Source organism: Macadamia integrifolia, chromosome 2 (genome assembly GCF_013358625.1).
Source record: "Macadamia integrifolia cultivar HAES 741 chromosome 2, SCU_Mint_v3, whole genome shotgun sequence".
NCBI classification, from domain to species: domain Eukaryota; kingdom Viridiplantae; phylum Streptophyta; class Magnoliopsida; order Proteales; family Proteaceae; genus Macadamia; species Macadamia integrifolia.
The window spans coordinates 28,268,072-28,289,376 of NC_056558.1; the positions used below are offsets into that span (position 1 = coordinate 28,268,072).

At 38.2% G+C, this 21,305-nt stretch overlaps 2 protein-coding genes across 4 annotated transcripts; one reads left to right on the top strand and one right to left on the bottom strand.

The window, feature by feature from the left end:
• Positions 1-3,504: 3,504 nt before the first annotated feature.
• Positions 3,505-8,529, bottom strand: LOC122094372. The gene is made up of 5 exons (XM_042665150.1): positions 8,332-8,529; positions 6,931-7,069; positions 5,665-5,944; positions 4,896-4,974; positions 3,505-3,766 (listed from the first exon to the last, which is right to left on the bottom strand). Exons 3-4 carry the CDS (start codon positions 5,915-5,917, stop codon positions 4,940-4,942), a joined length of 288 nt encoding a protein of 95 aa, XP_042521084.1. The 5' UTR covers positions 5,918-5,944; positions 6,931-7,069; positions 8,332-8,529; the 3' UTR covers positions 3,505-3,766; positions 4,896-4,939.
• Positions 8,530-10,562: 2,033 nt separating this feature from the next.
• Positions 10,563-18,635, top strand: LOC122071282. Of its 3 annotated transcripts, none has more exons than XM_042635618.1 (10): positions 10,563-10,798; positions 12,411-12,903; positions 13,028-13,164; positions 13,298-13,342; positions 13,500-13,553; positions 15,233-15,337; positions 15,460-15,666; positions 15,761-15,846; positions 16,635-17,695; positions 17,784-18,635. In XM_042635618.1, the coding sequence occupies exons 2-10, from the start codon at positions 12,456-12,458 to the stop codon at positions 18,056-18,058; spliced, it is 2,418 nt and encodes an 805-aa protein (XP_042491552.1). In that variant the 5' UTR covers positions 10,563-10,798; positions 12,411-12,455; the 3' UTR covers positions 18,059-18,635. The 3 variants fall into 3 exon arrangements, with proteins under 3 accessions (XP_042491552.1, XP_042491544.1, XP_042491557.1); XM_042635610.1 differs by having other exon boundaries at positions 10,564-10,798; positions 12,411-12,918; XM_042635623.1 differs by having other exon boundaries at positions 10,565-10,798; positions 12,411-12,657.
• The last annotated feature ends 2,670 nt before the right edge of the window (positions 18,636-21,305 follow it).

The window sequence follows — 21,305 nt, forward strand, 5'->3', positions numbered from 1 at the left end:
ATACACAAGGACATTAATAGGAAAAAAAAAACTAGCTTTTTCGTTAAAGTAAAAGATATACCTCAGGCAATGCAATGATATAGAACTACTGATGGGAAAGGATTCCACATCCATGGTATAGAGAAACTCGATCCTTATTAAAATAATAATTTATAATCACAAGACTCCATATTCATAGGGATTTTCTTATTCACAGCCTATAAGGAATAGCAAACTTTTTTCTATTTTTTGAGAAACAAGAAAATAACTTGACATGTGTTACTGTCGAAAATCAGTATGAGTCGACCCTGTACAAGCACAGAAGGCAAAGGCCCGGAGGTATCTTTAGGATTAGTCTTCCGATGTCCAAGTTAGTGACCAGCAGAACAGTGTTTTTTACAGGAGTAATGGTGGGTGTCGACGTACCTCCTGTAGATTCCTTTTCGGTTCCCTTTTATAGGGTTTCTCAGTCTAGGGTTCCGGGAACCCCTCCCTGGGAATCTTCTCCTCATGTGATTTGAAGCCTTGCGGCCTCTATCGGATGGGCGACACATGTCCCTCCATCGAATGCCACGTGTCCTCGCTTTATTGGGTGATCAATCCCGTCGTATCAACATGAAAATAAAATGTACAACATCTACCTCATCACTTGCTACCATGTTCAACTCACCATAACATAACCAATGGGGTTGGCAGTCTAGTGGTGAAAATGTGATACCCTACTTTCTAAACCTGATATAATTACCCGTATTGGCTTGTGTTGATCATACAAGAGCTGAACCAGAGAAAACCGACGCAAGTACCATATAGAATATGGAAGCAAGAGTGACCTTGAACTCGGGTTGGCCCGACATGACCGAGCGGGTACCAAGTGTAATATGTGCACCCAATCCTTGCACTTGCACACACCACGAGGTCATATACAAGGGTAAAGGTACATACTAGTATTTGTGGGTGCCTGCGTAATTTAATTATGTGTGAAAGTTGATTCCCATTGAAGCCCAAGTGGAACACTAACAAATGGGCTGATTGAAAGGTATGACACTAGGGGGCTACGATACCCACCTGTGACTAAAAGACATTTTGGGGCCCCAAGTATATAAGGGAGATATTTATTGCTTCCTCCCTCATTAATGTTAGTTGGTTGGTGGGAGAAAGTAAACAAGAGAGAGAGAAAGAAGAAGGGAATCGACCATAGAGCTTCACCGGAGCAGGATCTTGGCATTTTGAGGCCGGAATGATGATCAGCTCGCCGGGATTTTTGATTTGAGGTAGGTATTATGCATATTCCAAGAATTCTTAGGAAAACCCTTTTTCTTAAATCCTCTTTTGGTTTTTGGGGGAAAAAAATCACTTAAATCTTGCTAATCCTACTTGGGTAATCGAATATAAGGTCTAATGGAATGTGTGTATAATGATTTTGAATGATTTGGAAGGAGTGTTGGTTAAGATCTAGAGTATTGGAGAATTCTTGAGCTAAAGGAGTGAAATTGGGGTTTCATTGGTGTTCTTGAGAAAAGAGGTAAGAATCCCCCTTTTTCGTTTGATTTGATCTTAGATCTAGGTTGTGGATGTATGAGTGAATTTTAGATGAGGGATTGGCGTTACCAAATTGACCGCAAATGAGTTCCCCAAGCGGGAGAGACGATGGGAAGATGACAGCAAAATTCCCATTTTCTAACCAGGGGGTTGTCACACAAGCGGGTCTTAGACCAACCAATGTGCCCAGAACTCAGTTTTGAGTCTCTGGCCTGACCGGCGGGTGTCACACCAACGGGTCTCAGACCCATCAGCTAGAAGAGTCTCATACCCACCTGTCAAGTCAGTGTGCCCAGAACGGGCCCAAATTAGATGGGCAACCCCCATTTATGATTCTAAATATGATTTGGGTGTTCAATCATGATGATTTTGACTCCAAAGTAGTGAAATGATAAATCATTACGCTTATTATAGGTTACACTCATTATACGCATACCCACACATCAGATCTCCTACGTACCGAGTGCAAGCACCGCATACTTATACAAGTAAGTGGGGAGTAGACTTTGATTTAATTTCAGAGTGTTTATGCATCACTTAACATGTGTTAGTCTAGCCATGTCTTCATGTCACTTGTGCGTAAACTAAACATCACGTATGCTATATCACGCATTGTATGTGCATTTACATAATATGATATGCTTTGTTTTATGTTTGAATATTCATTGCGTCTTGATGTATGTGATGGAGGAATCTCATTTAGACATGATATGTATGCTAGATTAGATGCCGTAGCCGGCTTGAAAACGAGTGCATGGTGGCTCGTGGAATGGGATGCAGTGCCATCGTGTAATCGTACTATCTCATATAGAGGTATACGACTAGGATTGATATACCCCTTTATGCTACGATCCTTCCCAACAGGGATTTACGTGTTGGGTTACCAGTGGGGAGAAGCATCGGGTCGTGATTGTCGGACTCCTATAGTAATTAGAAGTACGCACGACTGATCGCTAGAACAGTCGGTAATCTCGATGGTATATTCAGAGGGTCAATCGTATTGTTTTTATTTCGAGTGGAGTCACTCATTTACTTTATGTCATTTAAATTTTCGAGAGTCAACTTGCATTTACATTCTGGTACTAACGATGGGCCTTCATCGACAACCCTATGGGCATATCGCGGGATGGGGTTCACGGCTTGTACCCGGGGCATACACACATTGTGGTTGTGAATAGCACATAGCCTATGACATAGTAATGTTGTTTAGGTAAATAGGATTAAAATGAATTGCATACATATAAATTCATTTGTATTGTGACTGCTTGTGTGGTCTTCCTTTTCACTTACTAGGCTAGTGAACTCATCCCATGTGCACAACTCTTTTTAGGTGATTTTGCAGGTTCTCCGTTTGAAGATCAGGAGCCGAGTCCCACTGTGGAGTTTCCCTCCAAGGACTGGTGGGTCTCTGATGAGTTTGAGCACAATGCTGATTGCAGGTGTAAGGATTGTGCTGCATGGTAGCAGTGACTCCAGATTAATTATTTTTTATTCTTTTGATATACCCTTTTGATGACTTGATGCTTAAATTGTTATATTTTTGTAAATATATCATGCCTTTGGACCCATATGTATACAACTTTTATAACTAAATTTAGGTATCAAGTATTTAGGGAACAATTACTGGTATTATTATGAACAGATCTTCCGCTGAAAATACAGGTCTTATCTTACTTAGTAGATGTATGCTATATAGTGATTACTACATTGTTGATCTTGGTAGGTTTGTGAATTAAACGGAGTTAATTCGACCACCAGCTTGGTTCTGTGAGAACGGGGTGTGATAGAAAATGCCCTCAACCCATCACCGCTTGAGTCGGCTGGTTGTGGGTTCGAGTCTTGACACGCCCACTATCACCCATTGGTCTTGCGGAAGCGCCGCTTGCCATACGAGGGCTTGTCCTAGGGGCTATGATCACTATTCACTACTATCGAGCACCCTTTTTTTATTACCAAAAAAAAAGAACTCACCATAACACAACATTCTAAGAACTAACCAACCACACCACCATGTTCTCACTACAACACTTAATATCAAACTGTTTAATGTTATTACATAACATAGAAGTTGTCCCAAAGTAATTTAAAAGATCCCCAAGACCACACCACACTATCAGTCTTTGGCAAAAGAGCCGCCAAGCTAGCAGAGCAAGTCACCAATTGCAACACCTTGTACTTATTCTATATTGTCATTGAGGCCCCTTGAGCAAGATCCTTGATTTCTACATCAATCTTGCCGCCGGTGTATCTGAAACCAAAACCAGCACATGTGGATTGTCATTCGTGGACTATAAAAACACCCAACCTGCTTCAACTGTACTAGCATCAAAGTCCCTAGCTATATACATTACTAAAGGATCCTGAGTTAGGTTATCAATAAAATCCAAGGAAATTTTATCAATTTCTAGACAAGTACAGGATAAATACTTGTTTGCCCTTCTAGTGTAACACACATTTTTTCCAACAAGGGTAAATACTGCCATTTCACATGAGTATATTATGCATAACAACAAAAACTTTTGATAATGACATAATGATAAGTCACTTTCAAATTATTTTTGAAAACCTTTTATACCCCTAACTTAAAAAACTTGTAGTCTTACAAAATATATATATATTAGAAATAAGAAAAGGGACAATTAAAAGAAAGTGTGCCATTTGGAGAATCCGATATATAAAACATGGGAAAGACTCTTTGAACATAAGGTGTAGGCAATGCTACCTCACATAAATGATTGTTCATATATGCACACTTCACTTTTTTCATCTATCTTGAGTTTGAGAAGATCTGATAATCTGTTTAATGGATGTTGCCCTTCTATTTAGCACAGTTTGAGCTAGAGATTAAGTTCTTTGGTAAGAAAAAAAAAAAAATCTTGAACAAGCTGAACTCGCAAAAAAATCATATATGTAGAGATGGCTTCAAGCACAACTTTTCTCCCTCGTTTCAGGAAAAAGTGTTCTACCGTGATTTTCAAATTTCTTTCCCAATTAGGTTGGGTGAGAACAGGTAGCACCATCAACATGGGTTATAAGTGAACAAAGAAAAAAATACAAAATTTCAAAGCCAATGTGTTCGTGGGAGTGGGAGGGTAGTCCATAGGCACTTCTTGTTCTTATTGGATTGGCTGCCTAAGACTTCTCAGAAATTCACATCTCAATTCCTAACTTTTGACCTTGTTCAATCACAGTGAATTATGTCATCATGGTGTTGGAAACAACAAAAGTCATTTTATCTTGGAACCTCATAACTACAGATGTTTTCGCTTCATAGGTTGAAATAATTTCAGCTAGAATTCAATAACGGAAGGATCCAACACCAAAAAATTCACATTTAGATCTTGAATTATCTTACTAGCAGCGTGTATATACTGTACCTGCAAAGCTCCAAAGCCCACGATAACACTGGGCCACCAAACCCTTACTTATCCAACTCCCAAATGACCCCTCCATCTTCTGCAATGCCAGTGAAATTTTTTAGCTTTCAACTCAAATTCAAAACAGTGCAGGAAACAACAGTGGCAAAGATCTACCTAAGGAACAAGACTGAGCCTATAAGCAGTAACTACTATCAATCCATAACTACTAAGTACATAAGGCTCCTTTGCCTATAGATGGCAATGAAGGAAGTCAAAGGTCAAGGTTTACAAACTGAAAATGCAAAGAGAGGAGAATTGACCATTGGACACAACCCACCCAGATGTCCAAAACTCAATCCCATGCTATGACTAAACTGTCTAATTTATTAAAGAGAAATTACAAATAATGCTTTAAGACAAAATTGATATATTGTCCAATCTACCAATGAAGAAGGGCCTGTTTGGATCTTTGAATACGGACACTGTTCCTGTTCCAGGAATGAGCGCCAAGCTGTACTGTTTCAGGTATATGTTCTAAACAAGAACACACTGGACAACAATGTGCCGGGAATAGGTATTGGCACAGTAACTGGCAGCAACATGTTTGTATGTTAATAACTGATGTTCTATAAGTCTTCTATTCCATTTATTAGGACGTACAAACAATCCACAAGACCAAATTGTGTGTTGCACAACTAAGTCTGTAACTAGAAGAGAAATAAAGCCCCTAAATCAAGACACCACATTTTGAGATTTCATTTTCACTCATATGGGAGAAAAGTCATACCTTTGATTTTCTTGTTTATCCACATTTCCACCAACATCCCGGCACCAACTCCAGCAACACAGATTGCTCCATAGAGGGCAATGGCAGAGGGTAAGGATCTTCGGGGAAGGAAATAGTAGTCTGGGACTTGCCTTATTTTTTTGGGGAGTCGTTTCTTCACAACGGGTCCACCACTTGATCCATCAACCGAACCACCACCCACAGTTTTCCAATCCACACCCTTTAGTAAGTCTTTGGGCTCCTCAGTTGCCATGGCCAGACAACTAATTTGCTTTCTTTTCTGCAAAGTCACAGCCCCCAACTTCAGTTGTGATTCATGAAAATCAAGAAGTTAAGAAAAGACGCAGAAAAGAATGACTATGCATTGGTTCAAGGTCAAGGGTATGTAATTAGGAGAAGCATCACCAAAAATCATAGTAATAGTGAGAATGATAAGACTCTAGTGGATAAACATTATTAGCACGTGGCAAATCCCAACAGAGTAATCAGCTTCTTATGAACAGATTTATAAAATCTCATATTGCACACATCCTGGGAACCTATATATCACATAAAGATGAAGTATATTGAGTTTGGCAGGTAAGAAGATAAGAGAATATGTAACTATTGGGTGGGAAAAAAGAATATGTTTTATTCTCTTTGTTTTGACAATGGGTAGAAACTCATATTATCCGAGAACTGGTAGATTAAACTATCAAGTTTGAATACTCTGCAGTCTACACAGAATTGGTTAGGGCAAATAATTGAACGGAAGTAGCATAACCAGTCAGCAATTGACACCATAGTTCATGCAACTGAGGCCGGTGATAACATTCCTTACTTCTGCTCTCCTCAATAAATTTACCTCATCTATCCTCATTTTTTGCTCAAACTGTAACTTCTTGACCATATCCGAAGCAGTCAGTCGAAGAAGGAAAAATTGTCTTTGCCGCAACCCAACCCAGTTTCAAAAAGAGTTTCTCTCTAGAATGAAGATCCTTTTCCTGAAATGCATTAAGTGATGGTAGCAACTAAATGCATTCTTAGGAATGTGATCAGACTCAATCTCAGTTACAGACACAAGATGGGTTCTCCACGCAGTTGACTCAGAGTGGGGGGAAAAGGGAGGAAATTTTTGTGCCAAGAGAAAAAAGGAGATTGATTGTTTCTTTTTCTTTTTTTTTGGGGGGGGGGGGGTTCTGTCATATGTGTGTGTTTCTGTGTGTGTGTGTGTGTGTGTGTGAGAGAGAGAGAGAGAGAGAGAGAGAGAGAGAGAGAGAGAGAGACCTATGATATCAGTATCCTGTTCAGCTGCAGTGACCTGTGACATTGGCTTTCTCCACCTATTCATCTCTTCTTTTTGTTGTTGTTGTTCTTCTTAATCTTTTTCTAGAGTTCTGAGCTGGTAGGGAGCAAAGTGGAATACCTGAAAATAAACAATCATTTTAACTTGTTCACTTCATTAAACCATCAAGAGTGCAACAGTCCAGAAAAAGGGAATTTAGAGTTGGGGATTCTTATAACCCATAGAAAGGGCAAATGTGGTATCAAATGTAACACCAATGGTTTAAAAGGATAACTGAAAATTACAAACAAAGAAGAACCTATAGATTTAACAATAGAATCTGAAGTATGTAAAACAAGAAAATTAAATTCTCTTCTCCTTTCAGAATTTAGATATACTCTAGAGAGAGAAAGAGAGATTCTTGGGGAGAAAAAAGTTCCAGTCAGGATAATTTGTTCAATTGTCTTCCAATATTGGCAAGATAGAGGAGTGGTCACACCTTCCAGACTTGAATATATTTTCTAACTTTTTTACCAATGCCATTGTACGACCAGCCTGTTATGAAAAAACTCCTTAAACTTAATTTAAAAAAATTAAAAAAAAGAAAAAAAAAAAAGTGGTAGAAGTGTGAAGCCCCAAAAAGAATTTAGGAAGCCCTAATCAGTTGACAAATTTTGAATTCGCAAAAATACAGTGGTGAATATTTCCTTTCATTAAATTTGCAATAAATCGATTGACCACTTAAATGGAAAATTCATCGTTTGGCCTCATCTTAAGCCAAACAAAAAAAAAAAAATGGAATTTAATATGCTAAAAATACTCTATACTAATGGCATATTCTTTCTTTACATTCCTTTTTTTCCATCAAAATCAAATGTGAATGTGCAATTTTCGTACTTTAAACAGGTAAATATAAAAGGAAATGAAAATTTTAAGTGATATTCTCTTCAAAATTCGAATTATAAATCTCCTCCTCTACACAAACTGTAACCCTAATCTGTAATGTACCTCAGCATGTCAATTATCGCAATCCTTCTGATTTCTGACTCCAGAAATTGTCCTAGGATTCTGGTTCCTAATTGATATTATTACATCTACATACCAGTATTTTACATCCTTCGCTTTCTCTTTACAATTACAGAGATGACTGAAGCATTATTTAGCATATAGAATTCAGGTCGTGCAACAATTAAGAAAACTGTTTTGAACGCCGCATCAAAGTATAAATTGTTGACATCTAAATGCACTATGGTTCACAAACACAATCTAAATCATAAATGCACAATCAGTACAGTGCTTTCTTCATCCGCAGATCTTAAATTAATCACTTCGTGCTACAGAAATAAGACAGATAACGATTTGAAGCAAATCGGAGATATAAAGAATCAGATTCGAAGCGTTACCATGAAGAAACGAACATTAGATCTTCTGGAACGCTTTGGATAAAATTCCTACCAAATTGAGATATTTGGGGACTGAGGTTGCCGTTTCCCACCGGTGAAAGTTGCAGTTGAGAGCTTCAGAGCTCTGAGGTCAAGAGACTCAACACTCATGAGTCATGACCGACTAGGCGTCAAAGTTACATGGTGAAAGAGGGGTCTCGTGTTTCACTTAATTCCGTTTTTACCCTCATCTTCTCATCAGTTAAAATTGAAACCCAATTCTGTTTTTTCCCAGGTGAATAAACCCTAGGCTTCTTGGCTTCGTTTGGTGGTAAAGGGTTTTTTCACCTTCTTTTTTTTTTTAAGGGAAATTAGAGGAAATGAAAATGAACTTTTTAAACTTTAAATATTAAAAAAAAAAAAAAAAAAAAACCGAGAGAATGAGGTTTTTTTTTTATGAATTTGTATTTTTGTTTTTCCGACAAAAGATTAATTGTTGCCTCATTGTATGGCCCTTGCATCAACATGGGATCCAATGAGAGCATGCCTAGGGCACCAATATGATTTTTTTTTTTTTTCACAAAGGGATGGCGCGGCAATTTGGCAAAGGGGCCACACGGCCAAACAATTTTCTTTTTCCCTTATATTTTCATAAACAACATTAAATATGTTTATCCAGTTATCAATAAATGTGTTTTCTTATCACCTGATTTATTACAAAATAATAATAATAATAATAATAAATATAAATAAATTGAATGTTACAGTACATGTTATGTTCTAAATTTATTAGCCAATAAAATGACTTTTTTTTTTTATTTTTTTATTTGAACATTGCTATACATACTTGAAAAACCAATGAAGCTTCAATTCCAAAAAATAACAGTTTACGAAAAAATGATAAAACAAGTTTAAAATCGAATAACCAGAGAAGCATTTAGTCCTCAACCCCAAAATCCTTATAACGCAACTTATTTTTTGAAAAGTCACACAAAAAATAGTAAATGCAATAGCATTTTATTACTTTGTTTACCCAATACATGAACATCATCTATAGTACACCATTTTGCAATACGAGATTTGATTAGTATACTCCCATGCAAAATACTCCATATAAATAATATATTTTCTTAACTTGACTGTCGGAGTTCTTTGGAGTTTGTGGTAGCTTGTCTTGGGTGAATTTACAAGTTTAAGGTATTACCTAGTTAGTGTACTAGGGCTAGGCAACGAAAAAAAACAAAAAATGCACGAACATACACAAGATGCATGCTTATACAACGGTTATTTGATTGAGCTATACTATTTGAAAAATTTGACATGTGGCTAATCTAGGCCAACTATTGGAAAAAAACACATTATTTGTCTATATGACATAATAGATGTCACATGATGTTAAAAAAAACTAGAAAAACCTTTTGTGAAAAAAATAATTCAATTTTTTTTTACCATCAAATGTATTGTTATGTGATGCACAGAACAAGGTAGTGTGTCATTATTTTGATCTTAATCAATTATTTGAAATGAATTATTAAAATCAAAGGCAAAGATTCATCACATCACCCACCTCGTGGAATACTGAAATCTCCCACGCCACACCTATCAGCAGTTAGAAATCTTAGAAATCTTTCCTTAATAGGGAGGGTTTGAGTGTTTGACAAGGTTGTGGAGGAAAGAGTATTAATTATGTGAGGCGTGGGAAAGAATCCCTACAACATCACCGGCTGGGATATTTTTCTCCCATAAATACTTTATGAAAAATCTGATTTTTATATTTCAGGGAGAAAAATATACCAAGGAGCTGTGGGCTGAGCTCTACCTGGGCCCAGGTTTAGTCTATCAGTTTTGCTGGGCTTGAAACCAGACGGTCCAGACAGCCACCTTTACAGGAAAACCGTACTCCGTATAGCTAATCCTAAAAGTAAGAGGTTGTTAGAGCGTACAGAGGATATGCTACACCAACAATCTAAGAAATCCGGACCGTACATCTATTGGACCCACTAATAAAACTTCACACAGACGTGACAGACACATGAGCCATCCTGAGTCTTTCTTTTCTTTTAACGGTTCAGATCATTCGATCTAGCTACAATTTATCGTCCAAGAATTCCCTAAGTAGACCCACCACAGATCTGAATAGGAAAGTCCGACTTGATCTCGATGCGTCCGGTCACACCGGAGTCCTAATCCATTTATGATTTAAATTTTAGGCTAAAAAATTTCAATTTTTCATTCTGTCTCTGCGATGTGAAAAAGTGTCCCTTTCTTTCTTATATTTATTTCGTTTATTTGATCCTTTTCGCTTACTCCATAGTTCTCCACTTCCTTCCTTCGTCCCTTCGAAACACCCTTTTTGGGTCCAGATTTCGTCGGCCATCACTATCTGTTCTTCCGACAGATTTCCTCCATTACTGGAGTTTCTCGTCTCATCTCCGTCGCACTTGGATTGCTCCGATCATTTGCGGGTTCTGCAAATCAATCTCTTCTGGTAAGTTCACCGCCGCTTCGCTTTTTGTTTTTCCCTCCCATCCCCGTTTTATTATGAGGTGAAGATCATAGATCTCATACGACAAAACCTTAGCGAGAAACACTTTGACGATTCGCCTGATTCTTATTGTAGGTTGATTTACTTCGGTTTTGAATTGACTCTGTTGTTTCGTTTTTCATCTTGTTGTTTTCTTGGTTTGCGTTTAACTCGGTTGTGATCTGATTTATTTTTTTCCCCCGCTTTTTATACTGTTCATTCCCCCTATTTTGGGTTTGACGTATACTGTGTACTCTGGATGTGCATAAATTGTTATCGAGATGTTTGGAATGGATATTTTTCCTTTTCTCTCTTGTTTAGTTAATTGGCTTATGATGGGTTTGAGGCGAAACAGCCTTCTTTATTCAATCCATGGGCGCGACATTTTATGTCGGTTCCTGTACCAGTTCGGTCGATTATTGGGTTGGGCATGTTTATTTTGGTGAACCTTCTGTTTGTGAAAAGCGTGGAACTGTGGATCAGGGTATTCAGTGAGGACACAGAATTAAATTTGTTCAAGGGCGTTGCAATGGTCGGTTGGGTTTCTTTGGGAGATTTTTTTTCCCCCTGTACCCTAATACATTTCTTAAGATGAAATAGTTTATGTATTTTGGATGGATTGTGCACCATATCTGTTTTCTGAAGAGGTCTTATTTTTGGATCCAAAGTAATAGCTGGCCAATGATTACCAAGGTTTTACAGAATAACATTTTTATCACAAGACATTTTCTATTTAGTAAACAATTTATTTGGCAATAGAAATTTTCCCTTCGGAACGGTTATGCTGCCTAGAATCTGTTGATTCCATATTCTTTGTCATTTCTTGGATAGGAATCAATGCCAATAGGTAACAAGGACAGACATGGTTCTTATTGTCCATTATAGATACAGGCATCTGACACAACACTCACTGTGAAATAAAACTGAAGTGTTGGTGTCTGACACAAACTAAGGAATAGAAGCAGAGTGCATGGGATGGTGAAAATTTTGTATTATCAAGTGTCCCTGTTAAATACTAAGTTCAAAGAGAGTACTGGGGTCTCCTCCTTGATTATGTACCTTCAGGCAAGGCTAGGAAATATATTTTCAAACTAAATTTGATAGAACAACATATCTAGCCCAAGTGACACCGTGATCAGGAAATGGCTGCCCTATATAATTTAGTGCCTAAAAATCTCTTTAAATTTGCTTGGGCACCATTAATCATATGGTACTTATGTGCTGTTATAGTGTTGTTGCATACAGCATGCCATGTGGTTATCGAAAGAAAGTGTGGAATCTTGATCTCTCTGACCTTAAACTTTCTGGTTAACCTGGTGTCCCCACAAATCAATTCTTGTTGTTCAACCCTCTACAACACCACTATAAGTAGAAGGAATCATTTTTCTGTTAAATTGTCACCATTCTAGCTATTGCCAAGAAAAATGCCAGCTGCATTTTTCATTTTAAATAATCCACTGATGCGCACTGGATAATGACCTCTGTCTTTCCTTGAAAACTATAATGTTTACTTGCACAACTTAAGTCTAGAATTCTTTCATATTTATCCTTATATTCTGCTTTTGTATGTGAGCAGGGGACCATTTGATATAGCTGATACTAATTTTGGTGAGAATCATAGATGCCAGCAGCAAAATTAAGGGGATTTAGCTCTCCAGATACGATGATGTCTGAGCAGAAAGGAGGGAAACCAGAGGAAGGAAATGATTCCCTTGACAATTTTATCAGACAAGCAATAGGAAAAGAACCATTTCTTTCTTTTTCAAGGGCTGGTGACAGCCCAGTCCAGTGGATTCAGTTACTTCACGCTTTAGACCAGCAAGGTACTAACAAGCTCTCTAAAGGTCCAAAGGTTAACAACACGATAGAAGGGAAGAAGCATCATTTGGAGCATTGTAATGGTGTTGGTTCATATTCGTACGATACTAGTGGGATTAAGGATTCTGTTCACCCTATAAAACGCAGTGGAGTTCCTGTAGAAGGGACGAAAAGTGCGTCTGAACACTTGCAAACTCTTAAAATCCCCGAGGCTGTTGTTGCCTTTGCTCAGGCAGCTGCTAGGGCCAATGGTGAGCCTGAAAAATGTATGTCAAGTGTCATAACCAGGTATTTGGGTTGTAGATAGAAATAGGTTTTGCGTCAGTTTGAAGCCAAGGATGTTGATGATTCATTTCTTCTCTTTCTGGTTGGCAGATCTTCCAGGATGGCCCTTGTTGTCTCCTTCTAAGGTGCCGATGCAAAAATGTGAAAAGTGTTCCCGGGAATTCTGTTCGCCCATCAACTACCGAAGGCATATACGCGTGCACCGCCGGTCTTTGAACATTGATAAGGTATGTTGCTGCCTATTTCAATTATACGGATGCTTATGCATCCAGTGAAGTGTTCTATTTATTTTTTGTTATATAACATATATCAGAACAATTCCTGTAACTTAATAAATATATCTCCATTTGGCATTTCTAGGATTCTCCCAAAAATAGAGATATCTTGGGTGCATTTTGGGATAAGGTAATATTTTTATATGCCTTTCTTCTTGTCTTTCTTCTTCTTCTTCTTCTCTCTCTCTCTCTCTCTCTCTCTCTTTCTCAGTGAACCATTACTCACTTCACCCTCTGCATATTGATATTGTTATATATATATATATATGTATATATATGTTTTGCAGCTCTCCTTGGATGATGCCAAAGAAATAGTTTCATTCAAGAATGTGATGCTGGAGGTAATGGTTTTCTTAGACATTGCTGTTTTCTTGTCCTTGTCATCTCCTTTATCAACTTAACTAAAATGATTACAAACATATGCTGTCTTATGAGAACCAGTGGTTTAATAAACTCTATTGTAGATGTTGATTTCATTTCTTTCAATACAATAAAAAGAACTGTGTATTTTATTATGTTCTCTTAAGTGAATATTTAAATAAATGAAAGCATTATATGGCTGTGGATGTGATATGGTTTCTTCATCTCTTTTCACTACCCTGTTCTTTATATCACCTTAGATGGGAATTCCTCGTGGTAGATTTATTTTCCCAAATAACCCTATCACACCATTTTTAAGCTGTAGAGTAGACATATATGTTCTCTCTCTCTCTCTCTCTCTTGGTGATAACAGTTTTTTCTTGACAAATTGAGAAAGAGCAAATGAGATGATGCATGTTGTCCATGAAATTCTGTCTGTATAACGTGGTAAATTTCTCTGTGTCCACCTTTTGGGCATTCCATTCCCATTCAGAAATAGCAGGCTTAGCAAGCCGATCAGCAGTTTTTAGAGAAGAGAAATTCCTTAACTCCTTGTTTGATTTCTGTTAGTGTTTTTTTTTTTTTTGGGTGAATAAGAAATTCATTACCAAAGAGGAAAAAGAAAGACTGCATCAGCTCCCAAAGATTTCTGTAAGTGTTGATGATACATGTTTGGCAATTTACTGGGAATTTCTCCTTTTTTTTGGAGGGGGCTGTTCAGGAGAGCTGAAAGGAAAGTCAGAATAGAATACTGGTAACTATTGACGAAGGTCATTATACATTCAGGCTGACAACGTTGGTAATAGGTCAACCCAAAGGCCGATCAGGCATGGGGCCTCCTGCACTTGTATCATATCATAAACCCGATGCATTAAACCATAGCGCTGTTGCTCGAGCATCTGATCCATGCGTTCGAGGAAGAGGAAAAAACCGAAGATTTTGACATAGTACTTTCGAAAGAAAAATCAGTCTGATTTATTTCATACCCTTCGCTCAATGAGAAAATGGGTAAGATTCTACAACCTTGAACACTGGGAGCCATGCCAACCAAAGGGTTGTTCCTCCATGCAGTCTGGACTGACCGGACCCTACTGGACGTGCCAAACCAAGAGTCCTATACTGGTCCACCACCCTCTTTGGAATCCCACTCATCTGTGGCAGATCAGCTCACAAACCTATAAGATGCGTTAGGTGTTAGCACACCCGTTTATAGTTGGGGCATTAAACCAAAAGTGAAGAAAAGCAAAACAGATCACCCACGACTCATTTTAGTGATCGCTACACCTTGCTTTTCAAGTTGTACATGATTTCATTGGCAGAACTATCAACTATGCTTCCATTGGAAGGTGTTCATGGAGGCAGGCAAGAGATGGACTATGCTTAGTGAATTGGGCAATCTCCAAAAGTCACTCCCTCACCAACCCTTAGACCTTGAAGGATTGAGATTAACAGTAGAACGTCGATTAAAATTCATCTCGATGAAGCAGAATGAACGTGTGTCGAATAATAGGTTTTAAACAATAATTATCAATACAGCTGAATACAGATCTAAAAAATACACTCTGGCAGAACTTGTACTGTTCTCCTCTCTGATATCTTCTGTTTGCTCTATTTATTCACACCTGATGTTGAATATGTTCCGGATAACTTGTAATTTTAGGAAGTTCCTGGATCTTCAATTATAAGAGCACTGACATCACTTGTCCGGAAACCGGGGTTTTCTTCACTGCCGCAAGTTCATGTAAAGGCTGGTGCAGCACTTCTGGTAATGGGATTATACTGGTCACCCTTTAAATGTTTCTTGTAACTTCAGCTTTTAGTTTTCCTATTTTATCAGTATTTATATATGCCTTCGGAGGAACTCAGACTTGTATGTACTTTCTGAAGGATGTCGTCCAAGGTAGACCGTCCAGGTTTCCTATATCTTCTCAAGAACTGTTCAGTATACTAGATGATGCAAGTGAAAAGACCTTCTTGTGTGCTGGCACAGCTTTGTCCCTGCAAAAATTTGTATTTGATGGAGAAGCTGCAAAGATTGGTCTTGAGATGAAGAATTTAGTTGCTTGCACTAGTTTCCTGGTGGAACAGAAACTGGTACTCTCTCTCTCCCACCCCCCCTCCTCTTCATATCTATGCATATCTATTACTGATTACTGATCTTATATGTGTAAATGATTTCTGTATGCAGGTTATAGCATGGCTTGCTGATAAGGATGCAGAAGCCTTGAGGTGTCAGAAATTACTTGTGGAGGAAGAGGAAGCTGCTCAGAGAAGGTACATTCATCTCGAAACAAATTCTTAGCTGATATTTCATAGATTAGCAACTGGATGTCTTCTCCATTTTATAAGACATGTCATATGTGCATCTACTTTTCTGAACGAGGTTCCCTTAAAATTTATAAGCTCTCTTCAATTTTCGTTTGTAGTGCTTGCATGTTTTAATATGTTGATTTAAAACTCACCAGATTGGCCCCCTCAATTCATGCCTGTTGGTGTCATTATCAGGGGCAGTTTATATATTTGAGGAATTAGGGTTTCTCTATATGTAATGAATGACTTGAATAAATGGGAGGTGTGGTGGTCTTATTGACCAATTCACGTAATCTCCCTTTGGCTCTCTTGCGGATTTCAGAGTCTCTCGCACTTTCATCAATGCCAATCTTGAAATTGTATATACACCAATACCATATCCAGATATAATCAGCAATTTGAACCAGAGAATCAGTCAACCCCATTAAATAAACTGCCCAAGTGGGGCTAGGTGAAATCTTTCAATTTGATTGTTGGTCCTTGGTGTCTGAAATTTAACTGTTTTTAACTGACTCAACTTGCAGTCCAATGTGGGTTGATCATTGTTTCAAGTTCTGTAGCACTGGTTTACCTTTCATCCTTAGAACTTGCACCATTTTAACCGAGTCAACTCACGTTGTCCAATAGTTTTTGTCATACTACTGACCAGGTTTGCCACTGCAATGGGGTTTTAGCTTTATTTTGCTTTTATTCTTCTAAAGTCAAAACTGAATTACCCTCCGCCCTTGTGTGGTCTTACTTTCTTTCCAAAGGCAAGCTGAACTCTTGGAAAGGAGGCGGCTGAAGAAGCTTAGACAGAAGGAGCAGAAATCAAGGGATCAAACTGATGGGGACAAGGAAGATTCTAGGGATGGTTCCCCGGATAACTTGGATGAAATAGTTTCTTCCACAGGAAAGATCAACCAGGAGGCGGCCTTTGACATCCATTCTCAGGAAGGACAGATAGATCCTGTTTTGCCTTACCTTGAGCCGGTTCGACATCTAAAGCCTGATGTGGAAGCAGACATAGGAGGTCAGACCGGATTTACTGATCCCGACATTGAGATGGGTTATGGAGACGTGAGTACAGCCAATTGTCAGAATGTTGACCAGAAAACGCAGCAGGGGGGTAGCAGGCGGCAACCAATTGTTGCTAGAAGGCAGCTTCTGAAGCCACAAAGGAACATTTCAAATGGTTTGCATTCAGGCCAAAATGTATTGAAATCAGGAGGGGTGCAGAAGCATGGGGTTTACAGGGACCAGAGAACTGCTTCTTTGGCCAATGGTCATAAAGTATGGACTCGGAAAACCAAGTCCGAAGCTGAAGGAGAGGTTTTGAATTCAAGACTACAAAGAGAGTTGGTAGATCAGTCAGATCAAAACGATAACTGTGAGGTATTGATAGGTTCCATCTCTGTCACACTTGGAGATTGTGGTAGCCAGCGTCAGGGTGAAACTGCGACTGCTGCTGTTGATCAGTGTACAGCAGAACCACCACCAAAGCGGAGCCACATCCTAGAGAAGCTGATCAAGGCCGATTCATGTCAAGGGGGCACCAACCGTCTGATGGTCAAGCTTTGGAGGCCAGTTGGAAGGTATGAAGCTGGGGGTTCCACAAATATTCAAGGTGATAAGAGAGAAGATGAAGCAGACATGATTTCCTGCCCATTCACGAACAGAAATCCCTCCAGTGAGAGTTACCTCAGCCATGGTGTGATGAATGATAGTAGCTCCGGGAGTAGGAATGATTCTCCCATGCTGCTGGAAGATAATGCAGATTCTAGAGGGCTGACGTTGTTCTCCAGTCGTGCCGCAGAAGCTTTTCTTGCTCAGAGTAAAGATTGTTCATTTTCTTTGCACAATTGTTTCTCTTTAAACTGCCCTTCATATCTTATGTCTAATTTGCTTAAAACTTCATGCAGGATGGAAGGAGGCGATTGCTTCAGATCATGTGAAGCTTGTATTATGCTTGGAAAATGAACCTTCCGGTTGCCTGGAAAACCATGATGATGCGTTACCACCAGCGCAGTTTGTATCAAATGGTTGCGAACGCAGCATCCTTGGGAATGCTGAAAACCGGCTAGTGGGAGTGGGCCTTGAGCCCTCAACCACAGGAGCTGCTAAAACCAAGTTCAAGGGGAAGCCAGAAAAGGGTTATAGACTAAAGTATATACCAAAGCAGAGAAATTGTACTTGAGTCGGTATTATTCGTTTGGGAGCAGGTTTAATGGATGGCTTGCCCATTGGGTGTTCTATGGATGGCCCACCTATTTCTATTTGTACCACATTGCAGGCTTGATGGGGACTGAAATTTTGTAGAGGTAGATCCAAAGGTTCCCATGTTCTCATGTCATGTACTAGCTCAATTGGAATTAACCAGGTGGCAAAATTAAAATTTTGAATATCCATGACTCCATGACAATGCGAAGACTACAAAGCAGGTGTAGGTGTAGGTGAAGGTGAAGGTGAATGTGCATGACATAAATTGGAGTCAAGTGGGTCATCCATGGATTCTCTATGTATGGAACTGTCCGTAAAACCTTTTGCCTGATCTGTTTACCAATGCGCATTTTTAGTTTTCTATCAGCAGTAAATTCTTAGTAGAGGTCTTTTGTCTTGGGAAAGAGGGTAAAAGAAAGAGGTCAGGAGGGTATAATTTTTTTGTCCTTCTATTTTTGGGTGTGGTAGTAGATTTTTTTGTCATTTCCTTTTTGGGGCAAGTAATAATTTAGCTCGTAGTGTTACATTTTTGTTTGTGTATGTTTCTTAGTTCATACGTTTCCTTTGGTTTTTCTTTCTCTAACTGGTTTGTTGTTCCATAATCCAGAAAAGATGAGAATATGTGATTACTTCCTATTGAAATCGTAGTTGGAAAATCAAGTTTTCTAACTTAGCGTTCTCAAAACCTGGTGATTCGGATTGTAGTGTTTGTCTTTTACATTTTTTGTGTTTTGTTGTAGTGCTTTTTTTTTTTTCCATTTTTTCCTTTCTGTAGACTATGGTGAGCAGGTTTTATAGTGGTTTTGTTGTTGATCTGGCACTACAGTGAGACGTGAAAACACCTGATCCCATTCCAACCTCGATATGTGGAATTGTCTTACGCCTTATGTACTGAAATTATTAGGGAGACAAGGACAAAGCCTGGTGAAAATGATTGGTCAACAGGTCAACGAAGAGTTCCTCCGTAGCCATTGTAGTATTTGCAATTTGAAATTCTTGACTATGTCGGCTGCTGGACTCTCTCAAGTTCCAATGCCAATGTTTTTGACAGACAATTGGTTCCGATGGAAGATCATCAAGGAGGGACCAGGATCCATGGTCCATATTTACATGAGACACATGTCATTGTCTTGGTGTAGCCCTGGTATGGGGACAAAACCATCTTTCACCAATTCCCTTTGTCTACCATCAAGGTTTTAAAATTCGAGATGGATCTTAATCGATATCAAATCGGGTTAGTAGGGATAGGATGATTTTTTTTTAAAACCTTATGTAAGGATCGATCTCAGGCTCTCAGCCATATCTATCCAATTCAATCCAATCGATCTTGAGTCCTAAACTGATTCGATCTGATTTTTAAAACCATGCTATATGCTCACTGTTTTTATTCTATTCATTGCCTCACCTCTTACGTGGGTTTTTTTTTTTTTTTTTTTTTTTTTTTTTTTTTTTTTTAATTATTATTAATTTGTACTTTTTCCTGGAAAATGCTAATTCTATGACTTTGCCCGGTTTCAAGAAGGAAGATAAGGGAATGAAATTGATTTTAAAATTTCAAAAAAATTCATGATTATGCAGAAAATTTTCTGGTATCACCCCTATAACCAACACGAATTCTATGTAAACCCTAATTTTTTGATGCACCTAATTTGAATTATTGTGTTAACTTAAAAATTTAAAGAAAAAAAGGGGGATCATTTTAACACTATTATGTAATTATGTCCCTCCATATAATCCACTAAATTATTAAATAAAACTTAAGTAGGACCTACCACTTCTTCTTCCTCGTTCTCTTCTTAAACACAACAACAACCCACCCCTCTCATTGTTTGGATGAAATGTTAATGCTGAAGGAAAATTTGGGAGAAAGAGAAGGTGAACAACTGATAAACTCACTATTCTTGTAAGGGTTAATTCATGCAAATGGACAAGCAGGGCATAACTGATTCAAAAAATACTTTGAATAGGTATCTAATTAAAGGTAGGCGTAAGGATATACTTTCCCATGTGTTTGGGCATGGGGAATACAGACACGCAAAGTTCTTTATCCCATATATTTTAGGATTGAATTTCACCGTGATCCATTGTAATCAAGTACAATAAGGGCAGAGAAGTAGGAAGTGATGAGATCACATTTGGACCGATGGTAAAATAAAGTTTTATCCTTTATTTTATGTTAGAAGAAGGATTTATACAGCGTTAGCATAAATCCTCAGATAAAACCCAATAGGAATCAACGAAAATCATAATTAGGTACCAAAGATTTGTGGTACACCCTCCAATCGAAGTCAAAATTGAGTGAAGCAAACGACTCAGCAAACCTTGTTTAGATCAAGCATAAACAACCTCTTCGAATCCTCCTCTCGTTCAGCTCAAAGCTCGTACTGATCTTCCTCCTTCTATCATTTGATTTCAGGTGAGGTGCAAGAACATCAATTTTTTCTCGAACCCTCCTCTTGTTCACAACGATTGATTGAGGAAGGGTTTTAATCTCTTGCTTCACAAATCCAAAAGCATAAGGGGAATGATTAAGAATCTCATAAAATATAAGGGCAATATGGATATTGGAATGCTAGTGTTAGGCTGATGTCATTACTTAATAATGATAACTCATGATAAGGGGACGAAAGTAAATACCTTAGAAACTCAGGAGAGGTTACTGTAAGGTTTAAAAATAGAGGGAGGAAATTGATATTAAGGCAAACCTCACAAGAGGAGAGTGTAATTTTTTTTTTATTTAATGCCAAGCCAAGAGAGAGAGAGAGAGAGAGAGAGAGAGAGAGAGAGAGAGAGAGAGAGAGATGAGTGTATCTTTATTTTTGAGGTTATTTATTTTTTTATTTTTTTGGTAAAGATAAGTGTTATCTTAATTCTAGTGGCTAGAACGTCCATGCAGTAGCCGGTGTACTTGCCTCCTATGCTACCTCGTCTCAATCACTATTACTTGTATCTTTATGGGAAAATTATTTGATTACCCATTTATGGGTTTCCCTTTACAAAGGTACCCACAAAAAGTTTCAGTTAACAAAAATATTCAAAATTAGGTTTTCCTCTACAAAATTACACACTTAAAGTTTAAGTTAACAAAAATATCCAAAATTGAGTTTGGGTTTATAAAACTACCCACACAAAGTTTCAGTAATAAAAAAATATATAATTATATGTGGAAGATGAAAACTCACTATTTTGAGTAGTTTTGTAAACCCAAACCTGATTTTGAGTAT